We start from the raw sequence: 26701 nt of genomic DNA, 5'->3' as shown, positions 1-26701 counted from the left end.
AAGGGGGAAAGTGAAGCTGGGGCACAGCTCTGTGCTCCTTTTATCTATTTTCTATTTTAGCCTTGCCTGCAAGATTTCTTTTGGTAGAATAGTAATGCCCTGCTGTACATTAGCTGTCTACTTGGACAGGACAGTCATATCCTAGTAAAACCAGGAGAGTCCTCAAACCACGCTCTACACTTCCAGTCTTCAAGCCCAGGGATACGGCTAGCATATATGTGCTTTCATGTGAATTACAAAAAGGCACTTCTTCTGTGCTGGCATATTGGAACAGGCACCCCTCCCTCCACTCGTGCCAGGGCCAGTGCTCTGGGAACAAAACCAAGGCTGTATTTATGTCTGCGCATTCCCATAACTACGTGTCTTTGCGTGGTGCACAAAATACAGTGTCTGTGGTGCCATTATTGAAGCTTCCTTTCACCAATTTTCAAACCTGGAATCCCTTTTGTAGTTCATATCCAATTTTATATCACAATTCAAATCTAAAAGGTAGCAAAATTGACTTGATTAGAGATAAATGAAAATTTTCCACTTGGATCCAGAAATGCAATTGCCTAAGGAAAATACAGAGAAAATTTGGGTCATTTGTAAGAATACTGAAAAGTATGTATGGATACTTTCGATGACCGTGACCTTTATAAAGCACTATCGCAATGTGGCCACCAAGGGAGCTTTGTGCTGCGGCAGCGGGCTGGGGTGGGGGCTGCACTCCCAGAGTTCCCGTCAGAGCAGAAGTGAGGTGGGGTCTTCCCCAGGGCTCAGGGGTGTGGAGACTACTAACTTGTTCAGCTGTTGAAAGATTGCTGGGCTAGAGCTAAAATTGTGGGACCAAGAGCATCAGCATCACCTGGGGCTGTTTTTAAAATGCAAATTCAGCCCTGGCCAGGTGGTTCAGTTGGTTGGAGTGTCTTCTGTACAAGGAGAGGTTACCGGTTCCACCCTGGCTCTCCCCAGTCAGGGCGCATATGGGAGGCAACTGATTGATGTTTCTCTCTCACATCAATGTGTCTTCCCTTTCTCTACCCCTTACTCTCTCTCTCTAAAAAAATCAATAAAGATATCCTTGGGTGAGGATTAAAACATAATAATTTACAATGCAAATTCACAGGACCCACCCAAGGTTTTCTAAATGAGTTAAGACCCAATAATCTGTTTTCATAAGTCAGGGGTGTCAAACTCATTTTCACCTGGGGGGGGGGCACATCAGCCTCACAGTTGCCTTCAAAGGGTGGAATGTAATTTAGGACTGTGTAAATGTAACTTATTCCTTAACAGTTAAATGAGAGCTCAGCGCTGCCACTGGGTGGAAACAAGGTGCCGCGTCAGATAAAACAAGGTGGAGGGCTGGGTTCTGCTCGCAGGCCTTGTGTACGCCGCCTGTGTCATAAGTCTTCCCAGTGATTCTGATGCCTGCTCCGTTTTAAGAATCTCTGGGTAGAGAAACACCTAAGAAGTGTGCAGCCTGGATCGTAAAGGGAACTCTAACTATACCATGTAAACTATAGTAGATTAAAGGAACTGAGGATGTGTAACTCGGAAAAGAGGCAGCCTTGGATGTTATTAGAGCTATCTTATATATTTCAGTATTTGTGAAAAAGGATTAGATTCCTTCCCGGTCTTCGGCCCATTTTTAAGTCATTTATTTTTGTGTTAAGTTATATGAGTTCCTGATATGTTTTAGCTCTTACCCAGTGTATTTTGGTGGATATTGAATATGTATTGCCATTCATTAAGTTGTCTTCTCATTTTGTTGGTTTCCTTTCCTGTGCAGAAACTTTTCAGTTTGATGTAGGCCTATTTGTTTATTTTTCTTTTGCTTCCCTTGCCTGAGGAGACGTACCCCAAAAATATTGCTAAGAGCAGTGTCAGAGTTTATTGCTTACATTCCTCTAGGAGTTTTATTCTTTTGGGTCCTACATTTAAGGCTTTTGTCCATTTTGAGTTTGCTTGTATATACATATGGTGTTCATTCGTTTGCATATATCTGTCCATTTGTCCCAATACTATTTTGAATAGACCGTCTTTACTCCATTGCATGTATTTGCCTCCTTTGTCAAAGGTTATTTGACTATAAAGGCATGGGTTTATTTCTGTGCTCTTTATTCTGGTTCATTGATCTGTTACTGTTTTCGTGTCAATAGCATACTGTTTTGATTATATAGCCTTGTGGTACATAGACTGACATCAGGTAGCATAATACCTTCAACTTTGTTCTCTTTCTCAAGATTGATTTGGCTATTCAGGATTTCTTGTTGGCCCGTATAAATTTTAGGATTGTTGTTTTCTAGTTCAGTGAAAAAGGCCATTGGTATTTTCATAGTGATTGTGTTGATTCCATAGATTGCTTTGGGTAGTCTGGACATTTGAATGATGTTGATTCTTCCTATCCATGAACACAGTATATACTTCCATTTATTTATATTTTCTTCAATTTCATTCTTGAATACCTTATACTATTCTGAGAACAGGTCCTTTATCTCCTTAGCTAAACTTATTCTTAGGTATTTCATTCATTTTGATGTAATTGTTAAGTAGGATTGTTTCCTTTTCTTTTTTTTAAGATTTTACTTATTTATGTTTAGAGGGGAAGGGAAGGAAAAAGAAAGGGAGAGAAACACCAATGTGTGGTTGCCTCTTGAGTGCCCCCAACTCAAGACTAAGCCCTCAGATTAGGCCTTAGTTGTGGGACCTGGACCACAACCCAGGCATGTGCCCTGACTGGGAATCGAACAGGTGACTCCTTGGTTCACAGGCCCATGCTCAATCCACCGATAGGATTGTTTTCTTAATTTCTGTTTCTGATAGTTTTTTATTGGTGTATGAAAATGCAACCAATTTCTGAATATTAATTTTGAATCCACTATTTTACTAAATATATTAGTTCTTACATTTTTTGGTGGATTCTGTAGGGTACTCTGTATAGAGTATCATGTCATCTGCAAATAATGACAGCTTTACTTCTCTCCAAATTGGATGCCTTCTTTCTTTCCTTTTTTTCTTTCTTTTATCTGATTGCTATAGCTAGGACAACCAATAAGAGTGGGCATTTTTGTCTTGTTCCTAGTCTCAGGGAGAAAGCTTTCTACTTCTCACCATTGAGTGTGATGTTGGCTGTGTATTCCTCGTATCTGGCCATGTATGGAAGTGTATTCCCTTTATCCCCACTTTGCTAAGAGTCTTTTGTCATGAAAGAATGTTGGATTTTCTCAAAACTTTTTCTCCATGTGTCGATATGATCTTACAAATTCTATCCCTCCTTTTGTTTTGTGGTGGATCATATTAATTGACTTCCAGATGTGAACCACCTTGAATCCCAGGGATAAACCCTACTTGATCACGACATATAATTTATTTTCACTACCTTGTCTTCCAGGTGGCAGGTTTTATCCTGTGCTTCATCCAGTCTGTTGTTGATTCCATCTAATATACATTTCATTTCAGTTATTGTATTCTTCATTCCTGAGTCGTTCTTTTTTGTTTTCTATCCCATTTTTACCTTTCCTACCTCATTGTTGAAATTCTCACTGAGCTCACCTACCCTTTACCTGTGTTAATTGAGCACCCTTAAAACCAGTGTTTTGAGCTTTATATCTGGCATATTGCTTGTCTCCATTTAGTTCTTTTCTATAGTTTTGTCCTGTTCTTTTATTCAAGACATGTTTTGTTGTGTCCTCATTTTGGCTGACTCCCTGTGTTTGTTACTATGTATCAGGTAGATCTGCCTCACCTCCTGGTCTTTGCATCATGGCTTTATTTAGCTCTATTGTTGGACCCAGTAATAGTCTCCTTGGTCACTTCACCTGGACAGTGCTCAGAGATGTCCCCTGTGTGGGGGTGTGTGCCTTCCTATTGTAGTTGAGCCTTGATTCCTATGTTCATATCAGTGGGTCAATTTGACCTTCTGGCTGAGGGGGTCTGAGGACTGGCTGTGACTATAGTGGATGAGCTATTATTGTACAGGGGTTGACCCCACAAGCGGAAATCACTCTGGTGGGGCTCAAGTGCCAGCCAAATCCACTCTTCAGGTTTGTAACTTGTGAAGCTAGTTGGGTGGGGCTCTGGTGTGGGTGATGCTGGCCACCAGGTGTGTTTGTTCTGGAGCCTCTTAAATGGGGCTACAGTGCAGATCAAATTCATCTACTGCTTGTTCCCAGCTTGGGGGTGTTTAGTAGGAGCTACAAAGTAATATGTGTTTGGTTCCTGCTTGCGCTGGGCTGCGAGGTTCCTGAGTGAGACTGTTTTATGAGCTAAGGCTGGCAGCCAGTAGTGTTGGACTTGGAACCCTTTGGCAGGCACCACAGTGTGAGTTGAGGCCAGCTGCCACTTGTGCCACATTTGTGGCCACTTAGCTGAGGCTACGTTCCAAGCCAAGACTAGATGCTTCTTATGCTGGGCTTGGGGTTACCTGTTGGGAGTTACATGGCCAAGTTGAGACTGGTCATGCCAATCTTGAGGTAGTTTAGCAAGAGGTACTGGACACACCAAAGCCAGATACTTACTGCTTGTTTGCATTTTGTGGGCCTTTGATAGGTTTCAGGAAAGTCTGAAGCATGAGCCGAAGCAGGCTACTTGTGTGAGGAGCAAGTAGAAGAGATTCAGCCAGGCATGCTAAGTAGGATGAGGCAGGGTGTCAGGGAATCACTAAGGTGAGGCAAATAGTGTTAGCCAGGTTAGTAAAGATCTCAGATTTGGCACCCACCTGGGCCAGGACAGTGGGGTGCGGGGAGCGCTCAACAAAAATATAGTGGTACCCACCAGTACTTCTGTTACTGGAGAGAGCTGTCCTGAACCCTGCTCTTCCAGCCCTGGCCCTGAGGCCCGTCAGTTGAGTTTCTCCTTATATGTCCCAGGCAGTTTTTGAGCTACTGCCTTTGCACTGGAGCCCAGAGCCGAGTGAGTTTGTGCTTAAGCCCTTTAAGACCTGCAGCATCTAGTTCTCCAGCCTCCCCTTCTCTCAGATTCAATCCCTGCTGGTCTTTACAACCAGATGTTCCTTGGACTCCTCTTTCTGGCACTGGGGCACTGCTTTAGGGATCTTGGTGTGGGGTGGGAACTCTTGCTCTCTCGAGGCACCTTTGCAGCTGAGATATCCATCCTAGTTCTTCACTGCCACACTGTGGGTCCTGCCTCTCCATCCTGTCTGCATCTCCATCCCTCCTCCCAGTTTCCACATGGCTTCTTTGTGTCTTTACTTACAGGGCATCAACTAGATTTTATGTGGTTTACAGTGGTGGTGGTTGTGTAGTTTAGTTATAAATTTGAGGTGGTCGTGGGAGGAGTTGAGCACAGTGTTTACCTACTCTGCCGTCTTTACCAGAAATCTTTCCCACTTCTTTTACAATTGGCCAACTTTTTCTTCTAGTGTTTCCTTAGTATTTTATAATCTTTAAAATAGTTATTAAATTTTAAATTTAGCATTATATACTATCAATCGCAGGCAGTAGTACTTTGCTTTTTATAATAAATTAATCCCATGATGTTTATTCATTCAGTTCTCAAACATGTACTACTATTTAATGGCACATTGGCTATGCTATTTTCAATTTGTATGTTCTAGTCCTAAGTATGAATATAAAATTTTATTGTAATTAGTATTTGAAGAGTTATTTTTAACAACTTTATTGCTTTTCACATTTTCCTTATCAGGAGACGGTTAATTATTGTATTTTCTGTAGTAATTGTGTTGTATATCTTTTCCCATGGAAGCATGAATGCTTCCAACTGCACAGCCTGCTATAAAAGCCCGGTTTACCCCATACCTGACAGGTAGCAAACTCTGCATGACAGAGCATGGCAGTGGTTCTGAAACTGAACTATAAATATTTTTATAATTTATGGTAATATTTTTAGTGTATCTAGTGACTTTTTAAGTGAGGTAGTTTAATGGAATAATATCATACAACTGTATATTTTGTGTTTTATTTATGGCTCCACAGTGTGTCTAGAATCTAATGGTTGGCCTTAAATAGATTATTAGAAATAGCATATGTGTATCTGGCAAACCTATAAATTACCCCTAAGGAAATTTTAAAAGTACATGTGTACTTTTACATGTAGAGGAAGATAATCTTTCCTCTAACCTGTCATGTCATTGATGTTTTAGATTGCAGAAGAACTGAAAGTAAACTTCATTGAATATATCTAAATTCTTGGGAAATTTCTAACTTTATGCAGAAATTACCATATTTGGTTCCTTTGGTTACTCTTTCTAATCAAAGATTAACACTTGTTGCGTGGAATTTGATTTATGTTCCTAAAATACTTCAGCAAAACTAATGATGCTGAACCACCGACTCTTCAAATATTGAAAGCTCAAAATCTAAGACTCATTTTAATCTTGAAATTAATGAAAGCAAGCGCAGTAGCCTTGCTTAGGTCAAAAAGTCTCCAGCAAATCTGGGGATAATTATTGTACTCAAATAGGGGCAAAATTAATCAATGACTTCAATAGTTGCCTTACATTATCTAGTGAAAAATTGGTATAAATTAGCATGTATTACTTTCTTAAGTAATCAAACTCTTACATACTCTGAATGAAAAACTCAAATGGAAGTTAAAACAATGAAATGTAATTAGGTCTTTAGTATTTACATTTTTAGCCTTATGTTAGAAATCCAGATTTCATGAATTTATCAGTGAGATTCATAGGTTTGTTTTGAATTCATGGAAAATCAATCTGTGAGCATTTAGTTTTTGTAGTTAAAAGTAAATATTTATGAAATCCAGGCTATTTGCTTGGCAGCATTCTTGCTACTATGTTATGTTAGGAGATGAAATTCAAACAGTGTGAATAAGACGAGGCCTCTAACCTCAGAAGAACTTACTGCACTGTGGAGAGCCTGGCAGATGAGAAAGTAACGGAGAGGAGACCAGGGGAGCTGAGGTGGGCGTGGTGGCAGAAAATCATCCGCCAGCCAGTGTTGCAGAGGCGGCGCCCATCCACCCAGAGGAGGAGTCAGTTCTGTGGAGTGAGCCCGTGCACTGCTAATTTTAAACCAGCGACGTTTATGGCCCTCACAGTTTGGTATAGTAGCATGGACAAAGTCTCTTTTTTAGACTTTAGTTCCAGTCAATAAATATCATTAGAAGTAGTAAAGTAAAATTTAATTTCTCTAGAATTTACATTTTTCACTATTTCAGATGCTCCCTCTCTCACTGCAAAAGTAGTAAAAAGAAAAATTTGCTGTATGTTTAAACCTTACTAATAATACAGCCTAATTTAACAGTCTATTTTACTATTCAGTGAGCCAGTGACAACAAACAATTCTTAACATAGGATGTGCAATCTAGTCTTACTGTATAAAGCACCCCGTATGTACAGGAGATCTCACGTAAATCCATCTATGCTCAGAAATCGCAAGTGTGAAGTCCGTTTCCAGACCGCCTGCTGCTGCTTAGGGAGAGACCAACCGGCTTCAAATATTCTTGTAGACAAAAGTTCAACACCCTCCCTCTTTCTCAGTTTTGCAACAGTTTCTATTCATTGTACAAGAAATATTGGGACAGAAAATAAAAATTAGGAGTTTTATCAACAATTTTGAACAACTAAGATCTGAAAAATATAAATATAAAATTTGTATGAATATATTATCTAGGCACAAATGGAAAGAGTATATTTGAGCAAGTAATAGAAAGAAAATACGCTGGTAGATTAAAAAGTTGTTAATATCAGTTATGAAATTAGTTTTCTAAATTATTTCCTAAAAGTAGGATCTTTATAGAGAATTTCTAGAATTTCTCCTTCAGTCAGCCAGCAGAGAAAATCATTCTAATTTGAAAATTATCTTGTATTTTTAAGATCCCTTTTTTGACCCAGCAAGTGGCCAAGTTCCTTTGCCTCCTGCAAGGAGGTTGCCAGGGGAAGGTGTCAAGTCCAATAGAACATCACAGGAGTATGACCAGCTTCCTTCATCTGCAGGTGAGTTGGCTACTATTAGTAGTAATAACACCTTCGGGTTATAAAGTGCTTTTTGGAGTACCTTTGTATTCATTATGTGATTTAACAAGCACTGCCAGCCTAAGAAAGGATTTCTAACCTTTGCAACTTGCTTATAAAGCTTGCGTATAAGAGGACTGCCTATAAAATTACCTCATGGGAAGAAAAAATTCTAGCCTTAATATTATCTTTGATCAGTCAGTAGAGCATATTCTCTAATGCAAAATCTATTCATTCTTGAACTTTTTTTTTGCCTTACCAGATACTGGAAAAGAGAGAAGTCTGTATAGACACTGTAATGCCTCCTTCTCTTATTTCTCCATTAAAGGAAGAAATCGCTTTAGAATTAATATTAGCACCAGATTATTAATTTTATAGCTTATTTAGGGCCACCATGCACTGATTCATTGCCAGCCAGTAAGTAGAAGAATATACCCTCATTGTATACTATTTTAGTAAATACAAGTCATACTTAAAACCCATATTTTTGAACAATATGAATAATATTTTTATGTCATAATTATAAACATCAGAATTTTTCCTATTAGATTGTCATCCTTTTTCAAGATTTTTTTCTACAGTTCAAACCTCAGTTCACAGAAGATTTGTTATTAGTGATAGTCACATATTTTCTAAGTTCTGAATCAAATTAAGTAATTGCTGATTTGAGAATTATCAACACTGTGATTCTTATATATTTTATAACATGCTTGGGAGATGTTGAAATCCTTCTATAGCTTTGTAAGTTTTAACACTTTGAATAAAACTCAGGAGAGCATAGAAAATTTTATTAACCTTTTCGAATTTTGGTCAGTGCTCTCTTACCAATTCTGGTCTTTCCAAGATTTCTGATACACCTATTGGTAACCATTAAAACACAGTAGTTTTCAGTCAAAATAGTGGATTTCCAGATTGATGAAAAAGTGTGAGCATCAAAAAGAGGGGGACACAATGCCTGACAGCCTGTAGGTATAAGAAGGAAGCAAATCCCTTAAGAAAATAATGTTCAAATATAACTTGGAGGTGAGACCCATTACTGATTTAAAATAACACATTCAGTACCACCAACACTGGATTAAAAGAAATACATACGCAAGTTATGGGAAGAGTTGGGACCAAAATACCCTATTTTCATAGCTTCTTTACAGTTCTACAGTATGTGGGTGTTATAGAGGCCAGAGGAACATCGGTCACATATATGATTTCAATTGGTGGAACTCTGATTAGCATTACTCTAGAAATTGTGTGGATAAACCTTGAGTCACAAACCTTGTGGAAATATCCCCAAATAGGCATTTACCGGAAGCCTGAACTGGCTTGTACCTGAGTGATAAAATAGTCCTGATTATTATTCAGAGAGCTTCAGCTAGCTGTAACATCAAATATTTCAACACACTCCCTGAAGTCTCTTTACAAACAAGGTCAAACCACAGAAAATAAGATACTTTTTCCAACAAGATATTTGCTCACATGCAACCTAGAGGGCTACCAAGCTGTCACTGGTTAATTGTACTCCAGCAGAGGGCTCGGGCTCGCCTTCTGGGTTAGGTGTTTCCATCAGGAACTTGAGACTGGATGCTCTGTTACTTTAGGACTTTAACAGCTTGTAATTTTTAGTAATGTGCTTTTAATAAGGCTCTTTAGGATGACTCTTCAGGATTCTGATATAGTTGCTACATGTTAAAATTCAGTTTTCTCTTGTCTTTGTGCTCATCTAAATGACTCATAGTGACTTATTTATGTGCAAGATTTCTATGCAAAGTCTGTTTCTAAAGAATTCTAAAATATAACTTTATATAAAACTATGTTCTTTATCCAGTTATCTAAAATAGATGTGTGCATGTATATGTATATCTGCACATACAAAGAACCTTCCAAATATTTACAATTATAAAAATTGGGGGGGAGAGAATTAAAGTATTTCTTTTTTTTTTAAGATTTTATTTATTTATTTTTAGAGAAGGGGAAGGGAAGGAGAGAGGGAGAGAAACATCAATGTGTGGTTGCCTCTTGCACGCCCACTACGGATGACCTGGCCCGCAACCCAGGCATGTGTCCTGACTGGGAATCAAACTGGTGACCCTTTGATTCTCAGGCCAGCACTCATTCCACTGAGCCACACCAGCCAGATCTAAAATATTTCAAATGTAGCAATGATAGTTAATCAGAAATCAGTGGATTTAACCAGCCTGCATATGGGGCAGACTTTTTTTTGCTTATAATCTGCTTATTTCTTCACATGGTTATATTCATATGGTGTTCATGGCTATTATTATCTATGTTTGAGTTTTTGCACATTTTACAGTTTGCTTTTCTTTGTTATACTTAGCTACAGTTTGAATATCACTCTTTAAAAACTCAGGGAATCCAACTTAGAGTAGAACAACAAAGTCATAATGATGTGCTTGTGCTGATGCAGTGCAGCATTAGCTCTTGAGATCTTTCATATTGTTAGTATTTAGAAGGCAGTTCAAGGCAACACTTGAGAATAATGCAATAATTTCAGCATATAACTTTTATGAAGCATATTTGTAACTGCTGAAAGACCTTATTGCCAAATACACAGTCAAAAGTAAGGAGGTTTCATTATGAAAGCAATTAACTCCAATACTGCTTTTCCTTTACTAGCTTAAAGGAAAAGTAATGAGTATTGAATAAATTTTATATTAAGACCAAATACTCTATACTTATCTCGATTAAGATCGCATTTGGAATAGTTGGAATTGTGTTCTGATGTTTTAAGATAAATTATGTATGTAAGAGTTTTGTGTGTTTCAACAGGAAAGTTGCAGCGTTGTAGTTCCCATAGTTGGACTATCTGATTTTTTTTCTTACCACAGAACCTGAAGTCTTTTCTTCTTATAAATCTTATAGTAATGCTCTTTAATAACCATAAAAATATTGTATATTATAGCCATAGCCTTAACTATCATAATTATCTACCACAGTATATGTGACGGTTTTTTTATTTGTAATTTAGTGAAAACTAGGTATTAAATCATTTCCATCTAAATTAGTGCATCTTTAGTGGCAGCAATTCAATTTTATGGTGTAATTGAATTCCCAAATTAATTGATTCTACTTAGAAAAACACAGCCTTAATAATAATATATTGGGTTGGCCAAAAAGTTTGTCTAGGTTTTTCCATATGATGGCTCCAGTGGTGCATAGTTATCTTTAACTTCATTCAAAACCATTTCGTTAAATTGTATTGTGACAGATGTTCTATCCCTGTGTGATTTTTTAAAAACTTAATATTGAAGATGGAAGAAAATATTCACCATTTTCTGTGTATAATGCTTTATTATTTCAAGAAATGGAAAAATACAACTGAAACACAAAGATTTGTGCAGTGTATGGAGAAGGTGCTATGACAGATCAAATGTGTCAGAGTAGTTTGTGATGTCTCTTGGTATTAGGGACATTTTGGACAAATAATTCTTTGTTGTGGGGCTGTCTTATGCATTGGAAGGTGTTTAAGCAGCACCTCTGGCCTCTACCCACTAGGATTCGATAGTGGGAGATAGCTGACATACTCAGAATATCCAAATCAATCAAGTTATTGGTTAAAATGAAAAATGTGTCTTCTATTTTATGGACATTTTGACCAACTCAATGATTCAGATTTCTTTTATGCCTTAATTAAATGTATATTATTTTGGTCATTTAATTCTCAGATATAGTTGAGAATATCTTTAGTCTAAAAGTTCTGATGTCCATCCCAAGTGTTGTCACTGAACTATTAAGTAAGTTTAGAGATTATGTCTCAGATTGTACAAAGTAATGATATTTAAAATTTGTTGATCACATACTATGGTCCAAATGTTATGCTAAGTATTTTCAATATAAACATGTAGATTATATATGAGAGATACAATATATAACAATTTATGTAGCTGTGTGTCATATTTTATGTTATGTAATAGGTTAAGTAGTTTGCATGAATGTAATTATAAAATATAAGTAAATGTAAACTTACCATATAATATAGCTTAAGACATAATTTTATTTCTCACAGCCAATCTTAAATAAGTACTTTAATGTCAATTTATGAAATAAAGTACAATACAACAAAGTTTAGTGATGTAACCAAAGTCTTCACAGCTAGTAAGCATCAATGTGGTAGGGTTTGAATCAGTTCTTTTATCAGTAACCTTTGCACTCATTCATTTATGTTTATTTTTTAGCAAAGTTAATGTAGTTAACACACCAGTAGGTGAGCCAAAATTAAATTTAAAAAATTGCACATGCAGATAAACTTAACGAGAACCTCAACAAGGTGACAGAACAATAAAGAACCAGTCAAAATGAACAATGCAATAACTGAAATAAAGATTAGATGAGGTAGAGGATGAAAGCCATGTAGAAGACAAATTAGTGAAAAACATGCAGTCAGAACAGCAAAAGGAAAACAGAGGCCTGACTGGTATGGCTCATTGGGTTGGGCAGTGGCTCGCTCTCTGGAAGGTCCACAGTTTGATTCCTGGTCAGGACACACGTGTGGGTTGAGGACCAGGCCCCTGGTTAAGGAGTACAAGAGGCAGCCGATGGATGTTTCTCTTGCACATCAACATTTCTCTCCCTTTCTTGCTACATTTCCTGTCTTTAAAAATAAATAAAATCTTTTTTTAAGTAAAACTTTTACAAAGTAAGCTATTTAAGGGATTTCTGGGACAAGCTTCAGCATACCCCAGGGGTACCAGAAGCAGGGAGAAAGAGAGGAGCTAGTGTGTGTGAAGGCAAAGGATTGAAAATCTGTTTGAAGACATAATGCCCCCAAATTTCCCTAACCTAGTGAAGGAAATAGACATACAAATTCAAGAAGTGCAGAGAATCCCTCAAAGAAGTCCACAACAAGATATACATCATAATTAAAATGCCAAAAATTAAAGACAAAAAATCTTTTTTAAGTATCTACATGCTTACACTATTTATTTATTTTTAGGATATTAGAGTACAACTTTTTTTATTGTTGTTCAATTACAGTTGTCCCCATTTTACCCCCATTACTCTCCCTGCATACCACCCTGAACACTCCTAATTTCATCGGATCCCAGAAGCTAGGCAGGGTCAGACCTGGTTAATATTTAGATAGAAGACAGAGAATATTAAAAGTAGCAAGAGAAAAGCAGTATGTACAAGGAACTCCCAAAAGATTAAAAGCTGACTTGTCAACAGAAATTTCTTAGGCCAGAAGTAAGTGGCATGAAATATTCAAAATATGAAAGAGCAAAAGTCTACACAAAGATTACTCTATCCAGCAGAGCTATAACTTAGAACAGATGGGGACATTAATTGTTTCACAGACAAGAAAATGCTGAAGGAATTTATCATCACTAAACTACTATTATAAGAAATGTTAATATGAATTATTTAAGTAGAAAATTACATAGAGAACATTGGCAGGAAAATCTCAGATATTGCACTCAGCAACATTTTTACTGATATGTCCCCTAGAGCAAGGAATATAAAGGAAAGAATAAACAAATGGGATCTCATCAAAATTAAAAGCTTCTGCATGGCTAAAGAAGACAGTATTAAAATGAAAAGACAACCAGCTGTATGGGAAAACATATTTGCCAATGATACCTCAGACAAAGGTTTAATCTCCCAAATATACAAAGAACTCACACGACTTCACTCTAAGAAGACAACTAACCCAATTAAAAAAATGGGAAAAGGACTTGAACAGACACTTCTGCAAGGAGGACATACAGAGGATCCAGAGACACATGAAAAGATGCTGAATATCACTAGCTATCAGAGAGATGCAAATTAAAACCACAATGAGATACCACTTTACACCAGTCAGAATGGCTATCATAAACAATGCAACAAACAACAAATGTTGGAGAGGTTGTGGGGAAAAGGGCACCCTAGTTCACTGTTAGTGGGATCGCAGACTGGTACAACCATTATGGAAAACACTATGGAATTTTCTAAGAAAACTAAAAATGGACCTGCCCTTTGACCCAGCAATTCCACTGCTGGGATTATATCCTAAGAACCCTAAAACACCAACCCAAAAGAACCTCTGCACCCCAATGTTCATAGCAGCACAATTTACAATAGTCAAGAGGTGGAAGCAACCTAGGTGCCCATCAGTAAATGACTGGATCAAAAAACTACGGTACATTTACACAATGGAATTCTATGCAGCAGAAAGAAAGAAAGAGCTCCTACCCTTTGCAACAGCATGGATGGAACTGGAAAGCATTATGCTGAGTGAAATAAGCCAGGTGTTGAAAGACAAATACCATATGATCTCACCTTTAACAGGAAGCTAAACAACAAAACAAACAAGCAAAATAAACACAAAGACGCCGAAATAGAGAACAGGGGGACAGCGACCAGAGGGGAGAGGGGAAGGAATTTCAGGGGGGAAAGGGGAAGGATTTACAGGAACTAGTATAAAGACACATGGACAACAACTAAGGGGGGTGGAAATGGGAGGGAGGTGGGGAGCATGGGGGTGGGGTGGTGGGCTGGGATGGGAGTAAAAGACAGAAAACAGTACATGAAAAAGAAAAGAAGAAAAAAAATAAAATGCCAAACCTGTTCCAGAAAAAAAATTACATATAAAACACAGCAAAAAAAAAAAAAAAAAACCTCCCTGAAAAATCCCCACCCAGTAATTTCTAATCTTGAAAAATAGTTGGCCAACCAACTATACAGCTAGTATAAATGTTAAATGACAAAAGTAGAAATAGTATGTGCAAATAAATTAAGGGATACACACAAATATATGCATGAAAGAAGTAAAAAAATAGTGACAAAACAAGCATGCATGGATGGATAAGAATGATAGTGATTTTAGAATGTATTCAAACTGAAGCAACCATCAACTTAAAATGTATTGCTAAAAACACAGCTTGTTGTAAATGAAGCACATAGTAACCACAAACCAAAAATCTACGAGATAAAAAAGAAATAGAGAAAAGGACCAAACAACACTATAGAAATTAGTCATCACCATGAAAGAGTGAAAAGCAAGTAAGAAATAAACAGAGAACAGTATAAAAACAGAAAACAAAAAAATAATACTAACTCCTTAACTATTAATAATTATTTTAAATATAAATGGACTAAATGCTCCAATCAAAAGACACAGGGTGGGTGAACGGATATAACAAGACCTGTATATTATGCTGCCTACAAGGGACCCAATTCAGATCAAAAGACACACACCAACTGAAAATAAGGGGATGGAAAAAGGTATTTCATGCAATTGGGAAAAAAACCTGGGGTAGCAATGCATCCATCAGACAAACTTTTAAACAAAGACTGTAACAAGAGACAGGAAGGACATTCCTTAATGATGCAGGGAACAATTGAACAAGAAGGTGTAACTCTTATGAATATCTACACATATAATATAGTTGCAACTAATAAAGTAAATATACAGAACATAAACGTAGAGATTAACAGTATACAGCAATAGTAGGGAATTTGAACATCATCCTGACATCAGTGGATTATCCAGACAGAAATGGGCTTATATGAGACATCATACCAGAGGACTTAATGGATATTTTTAGGACGCTTCATCCAAAAGCATAAGAAGATGCATTCTTTTCAATGCACATAAAATATTGTTCAGGATAGACCCATGTTAGGCTACAAAACAAGTTCCAATAAATTGAAAAAGACTCAAGTTCAATGAAGCATCTTCTATTGTAGTGGTATAAAACTAGGAATCAGAAGAAGAAAACTGAAAAAACACACAAGCATGTGGAGAATAAATAATATGCTACTAAACAATGAATGGGTTAATGATGAGATTAAGGAAGAAATCAAGAGACACCTGAAAACAAATGAAAATGAGAACACAATGGCCCAAAATCTATGGAATGCAGCTTCAAGGCGGTTCTAAGGGGGGAATTAATAGCAGTGCAGGCGTACTTCAAGAAACAGGAAAAATCTCGAACCATTTAACCTTACACCTAAAAAAATAGGAAAAGAAGAGCAAAGCCCAAAGTGAGTAGAAGGGAGAAAATAATAAATATCAGAGCAGGAATAAACTAAATGTTTTTTTAAAAAACATACAAATGTCCATAAAACTAAAAGCTGGGTCTTGAAAACATAAACATAAAACTAAGAGCTGGGTCTTGAAAACATAAAATTGCTAAACCTTTATTTAACCAGACTCATCAAGAAACGAAAGAGAGAAAAGAAGTGACAGACACCACAGAAATACAAAGGATTATAAGAAAATAATACAGAGAATTATAGTCAATAAAATTGGACAACCTGGAAAAACAAATTTCAGAAACAAAATCTTCTAATGCCAAATTAGGGAAAGCAGAAAATGTAGACAGACTGGTAACTACTAACAAAATCAAAGCAGTAATAAAAAAAAACTCCCAGCAAACACCCTGGATCAGCTTGCTTTACTGATGAATTTTATCTGGTTTTCAAAAAATGGGCAGAGGACCTGAATAAACATTTCTCGAAAGAGGACATACAGATGGACAACAGACCAATGAAATGCTCGCCATTACTAATCATTGGGGAGATGTCCATTACGAATACAATGAGATATCATCTCACAACTGTCAGAACAGCTATCACCAATAAATCAACAACCAAGTGTTGGTGAGCGTGTGGAAAAGGAACTCTTGTGCACTGTTGTCAGGATTGTAAATTGGTCCATTCTCTATGGGAAATCGTAAGGAGCTTCCTCAAAAAATTTAAAATGGAACCAACACATGACCTGGTATTTCTACTTCTGGGTACTAGTCTGAAGAAATCCAAATGCTAATTCAAAAAGACTTGCACCCCTGTGTTCACCCCACTGCAGGATTATTTACAATAGTCAAGGTATGAAGGAGCCCATGTCCATTGATAGAAGAATAGATAAGATGTGGATATATACACAATGGGATGTTACTGAGCCATAAAAATGAATGAAATCTTGCCATTTGCAATAACATGGATGGACCTAACATTATTATGCTAGGTGAAATATGTCACACAGAGAAAGACAAATGTCATATGGTTTCACTTAATATGTGGAACCTAAAAACCAAAATAAGGGAACAAATGAAAGAAACAAATGCCTGGATACAAAGAACAGATGTATGGTTTGCATATGAGGGGATAGGGAGCTGGGTGATACAGGCAAAGGGATTCAGAAGTGCAACTTGCCAGAGATGTAAAGTACAGCTTAGGAAGTAGACCGGTGTTGGCTGGGTACTAGACCTATCAGGGTGATCACTTCATGAGTTATATAAATGTCTAATCACTGTGATTTATACCTGAAACTAATTCAATGGTGTCTGTCAGCTGTAATTGGAAAATAAAAATAATAATTGTGGGTGCATACAACAGTTGTTGAAGAGAGTTTGGAGATGCCCGATGTGAATATCTAGTAAAGATAGTAGCAAAGGAATAGCAGCAATGACAAAGAGATGGAAGAGGGTATTAGAATTGTAAAATTGTATTAGGGATTTCAGTACCTGGGTGCTGGTCATTTTTCACCTGACCTTAGGAAGCCACTCACTGTGTGCTCTCTATGCTTCGTGTATCTGCAAAACCAGCGTTTCCCCCTCTTAGATCTGTGAGCAGCTCAGACCTCTAAATAGCAGAGGAAATCTGAAGCTATTTTCCTGCACTTGTCTGTCCAATTTTCCCAACACCATTTAATGAATAAACTGTCTTTAGTCGCTTGTATGTGCTTGCTTCCTCTGTCAAACAAATTGGCTGTAAAGGTGCGGGGTTATACGTGGGCTCTCTATTCTGTGGTTTATGTGTCTGTTTTTATGCCGATACCAGGCTGTTTAGATTACTGTGGCCTTGTAACATATTTTGCTATCAGGCAGCATGATTCTTCCAACTTTGTTCTTTTTTTTTTCTCAAAATTGCTATTGCTATGCAGTATGTTTTGAGGTTCCATATACATTTTTGAAATATTTGTTCTAGTTCCATGAAATATGTCATTAGAATCTTAATATGAATTGTGTTGAATCTACAGATTGCTTTGGGCAGCTTGGACACTTTTTATGTAAGAAAACTAACATTAAATGGGTTTTCTTTTGTCTAAAAATACATAACTTTTGGTGTTGTAGTTATTGTTAAATAAGACTTAATATAACAGAAAGAAAATGTCATTAATGATAACAGATACTTACTAGACACATCTTTCCAAATACGGACTAAAAAAACCCACCAAAGTTCAGACAATGAAGGAAAATCTAAGGGCCCCTCCTGGTAAAATAGTTGGTAGCCACTGGGGTAGAGGTGCCGTCCCCTCTTGTGGATGCAGACACTCAGCCACGTCTCCCACTTTTTTAAAATAAGCTAAAGGCCTTTTTAGGCCTCCCCCCGGTTCAGTCCTGCCCCCCAACACACTGAAAGTTTATAACCACAGATTTGTGACATACTTCTATGCACTGTGGCTCTTTGGAGGGCCACAAACCCTTACAGGGTCTAAGATCATTCTTTGTCCCTCAAGGATCAATTTTTGGCCTGTTGAGGATTGATAGCGTCGCATTTAAAGTGTACTATGTGCAGTAATCACTAAAGGAGTTATTTTAATCGTATTGTCTTCAGGCTAATTCCCAGGCCTTCCAGCCAGCCAGGACTTTTCTTTATGCCTCTTTGCTCTTTAACAGGCTCAGAAAATGAAAATTCAGTCAAGATTGTCCCCTAAGTCAGTGCTTCTCAAATCTTTCTCCACACCTAAGTGGTTAACTCTGAACAACATAGGAACTAAGGCCTTAACTAAAAGTGGGTGATCACATGTAGGAAATTGCTTCAAAGTCTCATTTATCTCAAAAATATGTGCAAATTGTGCATTTTATTCCTTGATATATCTGTATTCAGTTCAGTATTAAAAAATACTAACACTGTCTCATCCTTGAATAAAATTGGTGCCCTGGGAAAATGTACTATTTATAGTTTGCACTATATCCTTGCACTTATTTTGATACCATTGCCACTACTCACAGGAGTTTAAAAATACCTTAAGCCCGGACAACACCACTAGAATAAACACATGCTGTTCCAATGACTGTTTTTAAGGGTGATGTTTATTCAGGTATAGAAATTCCCGCAGAGTGGTAAAAATCCGTAGGCATCTACTGCCAAACTACAATAGAATAACTTGGGAATTGTGAGATAGTTTTATCTTCTGTTTCATTGCTTCCCTCTATTACCCACACATTTAAAGTGAATAAGGATTTGGCGTCTCCTACTATTAGACATTGGGCAGGGGTGGGAATAAGTGGGGGCAGTGAACGCTGTTTATAAGCTTTGGGAAGAAATGTATCAAAAGAGAGATTAGTTTTAAGAGATTTGCTCTAATGACCAGCAAGGAAATGGTCTGCCTCTTTCTTCTTTTTCTTTTTTTTTACAACAGCTTATACTATTCAGGTTGTAACAGATCTTGTTAAGATCTTGCCTAAAAGCTTTCTGTAGAATTATGCACTCAACAAATTCTGTGTTTGTTCTGTCCACATCTCACTGATATTCCTCTTAAAATACAGTAATTGCTGCTTCCAGGATAGCATTGATCATTATAAATATGAACTCATTATCCTATTTTTTTAATGGGCTCCTCAGCACATACACTGAACATTTTGTTAATTCATTCATGTAACTACCTGACTGAGAAGGGGTAAATAACTCTAAAAATGGAGACTCATGGGTGGATTTGGAGAGTGCAATTATAAAATTGCTTAAATCAAAGTCACTCAAAATTTTAGTAGCCAAACTGAGATGCATCTGACCAAACAGTCAAACAAAAAATTAAGATAATAAAAATTAAATAAACATTCGGTGATAAGTAGAACTTTATATATAGTAAATCGCAAAATATTGCAACATAGATTCCATTTCACTTCCGTATGTAGGCCTAATACTTGATACAGTTCAACCTCTGAGCGCTTAATTGTAGGGTTCTGAAGAGACATCATCACTCTTTAGGGGAAGTAAATTTTTAGGTAAGGCAATGAGGACTAGGATTAAATATGTTTTGGATTTAAAAGGGAAATCCATCTATTGAAAAAAATTTGCTTTAGGAATGTTTTATTTTTATTAAGATGCCTTTAAAATATGTCATGATTCCCTTCCGAGGTTATGTGAATTATTTTCTGTATTTGATGTTTTAAATATATTTTATGTACCAAGAAAATGCCAATTCCAGAATGAGAGCTACTTTCAGTACTCTCACTAGAGATTTGATTTAATCATCGTGAGTATTTTCCCTGTTAATGTAGGTTTTCTAGATTACATTTACTGTTTATTTTTAAGTGTATAGCTTTCTCTTAAATAAAATTAGTCACCTAAATTCCACTGCATTTGGCCAGTATTCTTCATAGACGCTTCACGGAGCGGATGGGTTTCTTGGAGTTTCTAATAGGTGCCATCTTTTTTAGTGCCATCCATCAAGATCAAAGACATTGTCCGTGGGTTTATTAAATGCAGAGTTCTAAATCTTAAGACCTCAGCCCCAGCCACCCTGTCCACAGCGCCCTGGCCCTCACACATGGGCAGTGCACACACAGCCCATCTGCACACAGAGGCTCGACATTCAGGCGCCCTTCTCCACAAACAAAATAACAATATTAGAAAAAAACTTTAGAAAATTACCAGCAGAAAAGAAGGAATTTAGACTTGATTTTTCTAGGACTTTTCTCAGTGTATCAGTACAGATGAGATTTCAATGTATAAATTCTGTGGTCACTGATTAAAGGAAGGCTTGCTAGAATTTCTAATAGTTTTTTGGAAATTATTAGAAGCAAAATATAATTTATTCATCTCTGTATGACATAGTGGAAAAACTTAATAGAAAAATAAATGGAACCTCAAAACAGTAAAAAATGTGATTTAGCAGACCATAATAATTTGAGATGTTTAGTTACAGCAAGAAGCAATATGAACTTAGGAAGAAACAAATTAATGCATTCTTATATGTGAGCATAATTTAATAAGTTGTATCTACTATATAATTTTTTTAAACTGAGTATTCTCTAAGAAAGAGAAAATTAAAAATAAGACTATAGTCCAATTTGGTATGGAACCAGATATTTTCATCCTGGATGCCTTTATTTTGTGTATGTTGTAGATGGTGCCAAATTGTGAATAGGGTGATTTTTTTACAAGTTATCTTCTCATAGAAATATATCATACTTAGTACAATATGAAGGTATCATACTTAGGAAAATATGAAATAAAGTATTAGGTAATTTTTATGATTTAGATTTTATTGCTATTGAAAATATCCATTTGCAGAATCTCCTGCAGCCGTGGGGGAATTGGGCAGGCAGCAGAGAGCAGGAGGGGCAGGACGGGGACCACAGGCAGAGGGCGTGTGGTCCTAGGCTCACCCTGCTCACTTACTTACCTGTGTCCTTGGATTTATCATTTGGCATTTGTATGTAGGCTATGAAGAAAATGAAATAAAGGTTGATGTTTATGTAGTGTGAATCCATAATGTATTTCATGGTATAAAATGACAGTTTTTGTTGTAATCTTTTTAAAAATCTAGTCTTCTGAATTAAAGTTTTCAATACAGATATATGGGAATCCACAAAAAAGTACCCTCTTAAGTTATTAGCCAATGCCCTGATGATATCTCTATGGAGTAGTGGTGTGTAATTAATTTCCTTTTTCTTAATAAAGTTACTCGCCACTCATGGGCACCAGTGGTCACCAATGGTCAGTGGTCACTCGGTTTAACTTTGAGAAACTGATCTGGAACCCAGTTGCCCCTGCTGTTGTTTCAGGTGGCTTAGCTTTTTCTCAAGCAAAACTTCTTGTTGTTGGAAACTGTATAAACTATTTCAGCAAAATATTTCTGTTCAACCTATTGACAAATAGTAGACTCAAAGCATCTTCATTTCTTATTTCCCTCCCTGGGGTCAGTAAGGCATCACTTTAGAGCATTATTAACTTGAAACATGAGGTGGAGACCGTACAAAGCATGCTTCTCAGAGCGGTTCTGTTGGGAGGTGGGCGGGATGGAGGGTGGGGGGTGTCCGTGAGGAGTGTCTGTGAGTTTGTAGCCGAGTCCCATCTAGTAGAAACTTGCCAAGAACCTTCCCCCACCCGGCGAGTAAGGAGAACCTGTATTGCCAAGGTGAAAGCCTGTCTTTTTCAGACAGTTTTTATTTTTTTCTTCTGTACCTCTTATTTCATAAGGCTTGAAAAATACGATGTGAAAATTGAAAATAAATGAGTGTTGATTCCTCAGTTCAATTTTCAGCACATTCTACCTCAGTCTTCTAATGCTCAGAATGGGGGAAATATAACCTACCCTACAATAGTGTATAAAAATAAAAAAACAAAGACATTTATTTGTAAAGATAATGAAAAATAGGTTTTCATGTAAAACAATGTGATCATACTAATGTTATCGTGTGTTTTATCTCATTATTTAAATGATATTTCTCTTTAAAATCTACACAGATGGTTCACAAGCACCAGCCAGACCTCCTAAACCACGACCCCGCAGGACTGCACCAGAAATTCACCACAGAAAACCCCACGGGCCTGAGGCCGCATTGGAAAATGTCGATGCAAAAATTGCAAAACTGATGGGAGAGGGTTATGCGTTTGAAGAGGTGAAGAGAGCCTTAGAGATAGCCCAGAATAACGTCGAAGTGGCCCGCAGCATTCTCCGAGAATTTGCCTTCCCCCCTCCAGTCTCCCCACGTCTGAATCTATAGCAGCCAGGACTGTCGACACCCAGATGGAAAGTAAGCCTCGCAGATTCCAGGAGTGTGAAGCAGAGAAGTGCGCTGTAATTTAAGAAGGAAGGTGTCCCGTCCTCACCTGGCGTTTTGAGAGAGGCTGGAAAGGGCGGCTTCTCAGAAGACGCTGTGTGCTCAGGACGTCGATGGCTGCGGCTTCCTTGTTTTTGCTAGCCATACTTTTAAATCAGGGTTGAACTGACAAAAATAATTTAAAGACGTTTACTTCCCTTGAACTTCAAATCTGTGAAATGCTTTTCCTCGTTTACAAGTTGGCGAAGTTGCAGTTTGTTTTTAGTTTTGTTTTCTTGATACTTGTACTGTGTTCTTGGCGGACCCTTTGAGAGTGGTCAGGTCTGCTGTAACACTTCCCGCCACTCCCTTGCTGTCCACGTGGCACAGCTCAGTCTCATACTCGCCCGTCACGCCTCCACCCCCACCAGGTCTCATCTCTCCCATTTACAAGATGCTTTAAAGGTTCTGATTTTCAACATCAAATTAATGCAAAAAAAAAGTGTGTGGCCTTCACTACTGAGTCTTTTTTTGGAAACCATTGTTGTTGAGAGATGGGGAGAATCTGAATGTATAAAACATTTTATTTTTCTCAGTGAGCTGCCTTTTCTAAGGTGTTTTCATATCATACAGAGGAGCTTCCCTTTGTAGTGTAAGTTCTGGGATCTGTAATCTTCTGCACTCATCTTTGTCACCCCGGGGTGTCACAGCTGTAAACATCTGAACATTCAGAGAGCAACCACCGCAGATGCGGGGGAAACACACTTGCACATGACGATGCTGCGTGGAAGTTCCATAGTGGGGTCCCTGGTACATGTGCCCGCGTTACTCTGAGGCATGCTAAATGGGGGGGCTGTCTCCCTGGAACATAGTAATAATTTTCAGATAAAACTGTGGTCATACCTCTCCCAAGTAGAACAGAGTTCATTTCCTATTAGAGTGATTACACTCTGGTACGTACCAGAGTTAGGAACCAGGTCATTTTGCAGTGGAAACATTAAACCTTTCATGCACTGTTAAGTGCTAATGCTACTGTGGCAATGTTTGTTTTTGTTTTTTCAAAATCCTTAGTAGTTTTCTCTCTGCAATCAAATTATAGTTCATATTTAATTTGTAGATTCATTCATTGCTTCACATAGCTCCATCCGGTCAGGTGAAAGAAATTTTATAATGTTGCCTTATTTGAAAAATGGAGGTTGGTTCTTCAGAAACCATATTAATACTTTTAATAATTACAAATATTTATCGTGTATCTATGATGTGCTTGGCACTGTTTTCAAAGCACAAACTTACAGGCTGATTTTAGTATAATGATTTGTTTTATCTGTGCTTTTGATGGTAAAAGTCTCTCGGTTGGAGAAAGTCTGGAAGGTTTCCACCAAAGCTTCAGAATTTTCAGGCAATCTGCTTTTATTTTCTTGCCTAATGAGAAGTTAGTGGAGAAATAAGACAAAACCAGGTCTCTGTAAACCAGGAGAATCCACGGAAGGTGTTCTAAGTGCCACCTGACTGCAGAACTGTGCATGTCTCTCCTGCGCCTCAACTTCACACACCGTGTGATGTAGAAAGGTGCATGTGATGCTGAACCTCTCTTCAGGACTTGAAAGGGCGTGGCCAGTCATCTGGCAGATCCATGGGCAGTGATGCTGTTTTGAGACTCGTGTGGTCCCAGGTTGACCTGGGAGGGGAACTAATGCATTCCTTTGCAAAGTAGTGCCTGCCCTTACCTGACCCGTTTCACTATCATGATATGAGGTACTTGAGGGGTCACAGGCCTGGGTAGTTTGTGCTCGTGTCTTAATTTCTTCAGGTGATGCTGAGCTGATTAATGTCCCTGGAAGGGAATTTTTAACTTGCCTTAGCTGTTCTTCCTGTGAGTTAGGTATATGACTGCAGTTTTTTTACACTTTTTAAAATTATATTGGCCGATTCTCCATTGCTTTGTGAACTCCATATTATGTCATTATGGTTTTTCAGTTGTTTGATCAGTTTCTGATGTCACATTGGAATAGCACTGTATATTTTGGCTTGTTTATGACTTGCTGATTGTAGGTACAGTCTAAAATCTGAAGGTTCTGACTTCAATGTGATGACATTGTTATGACAGACTTAAAGGATTAGGGAAGGCTGCACAATACACATTTTAGAACATAGTACATTCTTATTCAAACAATTGCAGAATAATCTGTGAAAATTTCAACTGAGAATTAGGAAAAAAAGAAGTGACTGATGGTAATAATATTAAATTTAGACCTGAAAAAATTTTTTGAATCTCTTTTGCAAAGAAAACTTACTAGCCTCCACCCAAATCTCCAGATCTTGTATGCAATAGCAACCATTGGCTTTATCTTTATAAAGAATGGATGAAAACTTCCACGGTATGAAAGAGAAAAAGGGAAGATATACCAGACACTGTCATGAAAAGCCCACTGCTCCCTATTACCTGTGGCTTATCAAACTCCAAGAAAAATGTTTGAGAAAATAATTAAATGCAAATATTTATATTTATAAAAATGACTGCCCATTAATGGTTGGTAATGATCCCAACTTGGTTTCACTGTGATCCAAAAAAGTTAGACACTTCTCCCATTCCTCAAGACCTAATAATATGTTTTTTTAGCCTCTATTTTTTTGGCCCTAATAATTAACACATTAACTCTCCTTTCCCCAGTGTGTCCTGGGGGTAAAATAGTTTATCCTCAATGATAGTCAAGTAAATTATTCTCCATAAATTAATTTCTTCTCAGTGTCTGTAATACCCTGGCCAAATTTTTTGGAATTGAATCAGAGCAGTGCTTATGGGTAAGTTGAGCTAACTTCCACAAAGATGACCTTTAAGCCCTCTGTAACCATTTCTCCTTTTGCTCACATTGCAAATACTCTTAATAGACCCTGACTGCAACTTCAGAGGGCCCATCTGTAAACATTTCACACAAGAACACTTGCAAAGATTTCTTTATAATGTGAATTTTTTCTTCTCTTAGTCCCAGAAGTATTTCCTACAGTTTGGACATTGTTTCCTCTTGGATGTTCAACTTGAAGCTTTAATTTGCACTGAATTATCTAACCTGGTTAAAATTTTAATTTTTTCTCTTCAGCTGACAGATTTGGAAGCAAATTACAGAATGTTTTCAACAATACAGGTACTGCCTGTTAACCTGGAATGTTAGTGCTTCTAGGAAACGTTTCCAGAAAAAGACAGCAATAGAGTGAATGGTTTTCTTCCCAATTACTGTTTTATTTTTTAAATGCCTTTTAAAAATTTGTCTAATGTGACAAAATAGTTATGTGTTCAATTAATTTATATTTTATCCTTTTTTCAATTCTGGTTATGTAAACTCAAGTACTTTATCTGTTCTTTTAAGGTATTTTATAAAACGAATGTTAACTAAATACAGAGTTGGTATTTTCTTTTCAAATAGACACAAACATTTCTTTCAGAGCAATTTGTTTTTCTTCTTCTTCTTCGTGTTAAGCAAAAGACATTTAACAGCTAACTGGACAAAGTAATGAAAAGTAACTACCCCATACCATTAAGTGTTTAGGAACCTTTATTGGGCCCTCACTGTATGCAAGGAACTTAGCATTAAAGCATTTAACCCTTTCCATCACAGTCCTGCCTCTTCTAAGCAAAGCAGTGTATGATACATTTCTGCTGGGAAGTTTGACAAGATGTAAAGCTGAATAGCCTTTTGTCAGCCTAAACGAGGAGTTAGGTTTTTGTTGTTAAGGAAGCACTCCAGAAGTAAAGGTTTTTTCCTAGGAACAGCACATGTAATAAGAATACTGTTACTTAGCAGCAGGAAGTAGTGGGGTCTAAGGAACAGGGAAGAGACTGGGAGGGCACGTCGGCACCTGAGGGTAAAGGGCAGTGCCAGGCGCTGTGAGGTCCCAGGGACTGTAGGAGTGGGAAACGCTTGCTGGAGATGAGAGAGAACTGTAACCATGGAAATACTGGAGAGGAATCTGGGTGTTAAATCGCCGTGACAAATGATAGGCAACAGGCTGAAGGAAGTTTAATTCTCACTCTGCTTAATGTCTGTCTTTTGGATTTTTCAAG

The 26701-nt window shown here is 37.5% G+C and overlaps 1 protein-coding gene across 6 annotated transcripts in view; it reads left to right on the top strand.

Annotated features, from left to right (window-relative positions):
• The window catches only part of CBLB (Cbl proto-oncogene B), a 219550-nt gene extending 193659 nt beyond the window's left edge, over positions 1 to 25891 (top strand). For all 6 annotated transcript variants that reach the window (XM_037063336.1, XM_037063340.1, XM_037063339.1 and 3 more), the window contains 2 exons: positions 7799 to 7918; positions 22346 to 25891. In XM_037063336.1, the coding sequence (XP_036919231.1) occupies positions 7799 to 7918; positions 22346 to 22605 (380 nt within the window). In that variant the 3' untranslated portion in view covers positions 22606 to 25891. The remainder of the gene's footprint in view (positions 1 to 7798; positions 7919 to 22345) is intronic.
• Positions 25892 to 26701: the final 810 nt, after the last annotated feature.

This window comes from Sturnira hondurensis, unplaced genomic scaffold (assembly GCF_014824575.4).
Source record: "Sturnira hondurensis isolate 20B ecotype Veracruz unplaced genomic scaffold, ASM1482457v3 Scaffold0014432, whole genome shotgun sequence".
In the NCBI taxonomy this organism is placed as follows: domain Eukaryota; kingdom Metazoa; phylum Chordata; class Mammalia; order Chiroptera; family Phyllostomidae; genus Sturnira; species Sturnira hondurensis.
The sequence above is the reverse complement of the archived record's forward strand: the minus strand, read 5'-3'. Positions and strand labels throughout refer to the sequence as shown.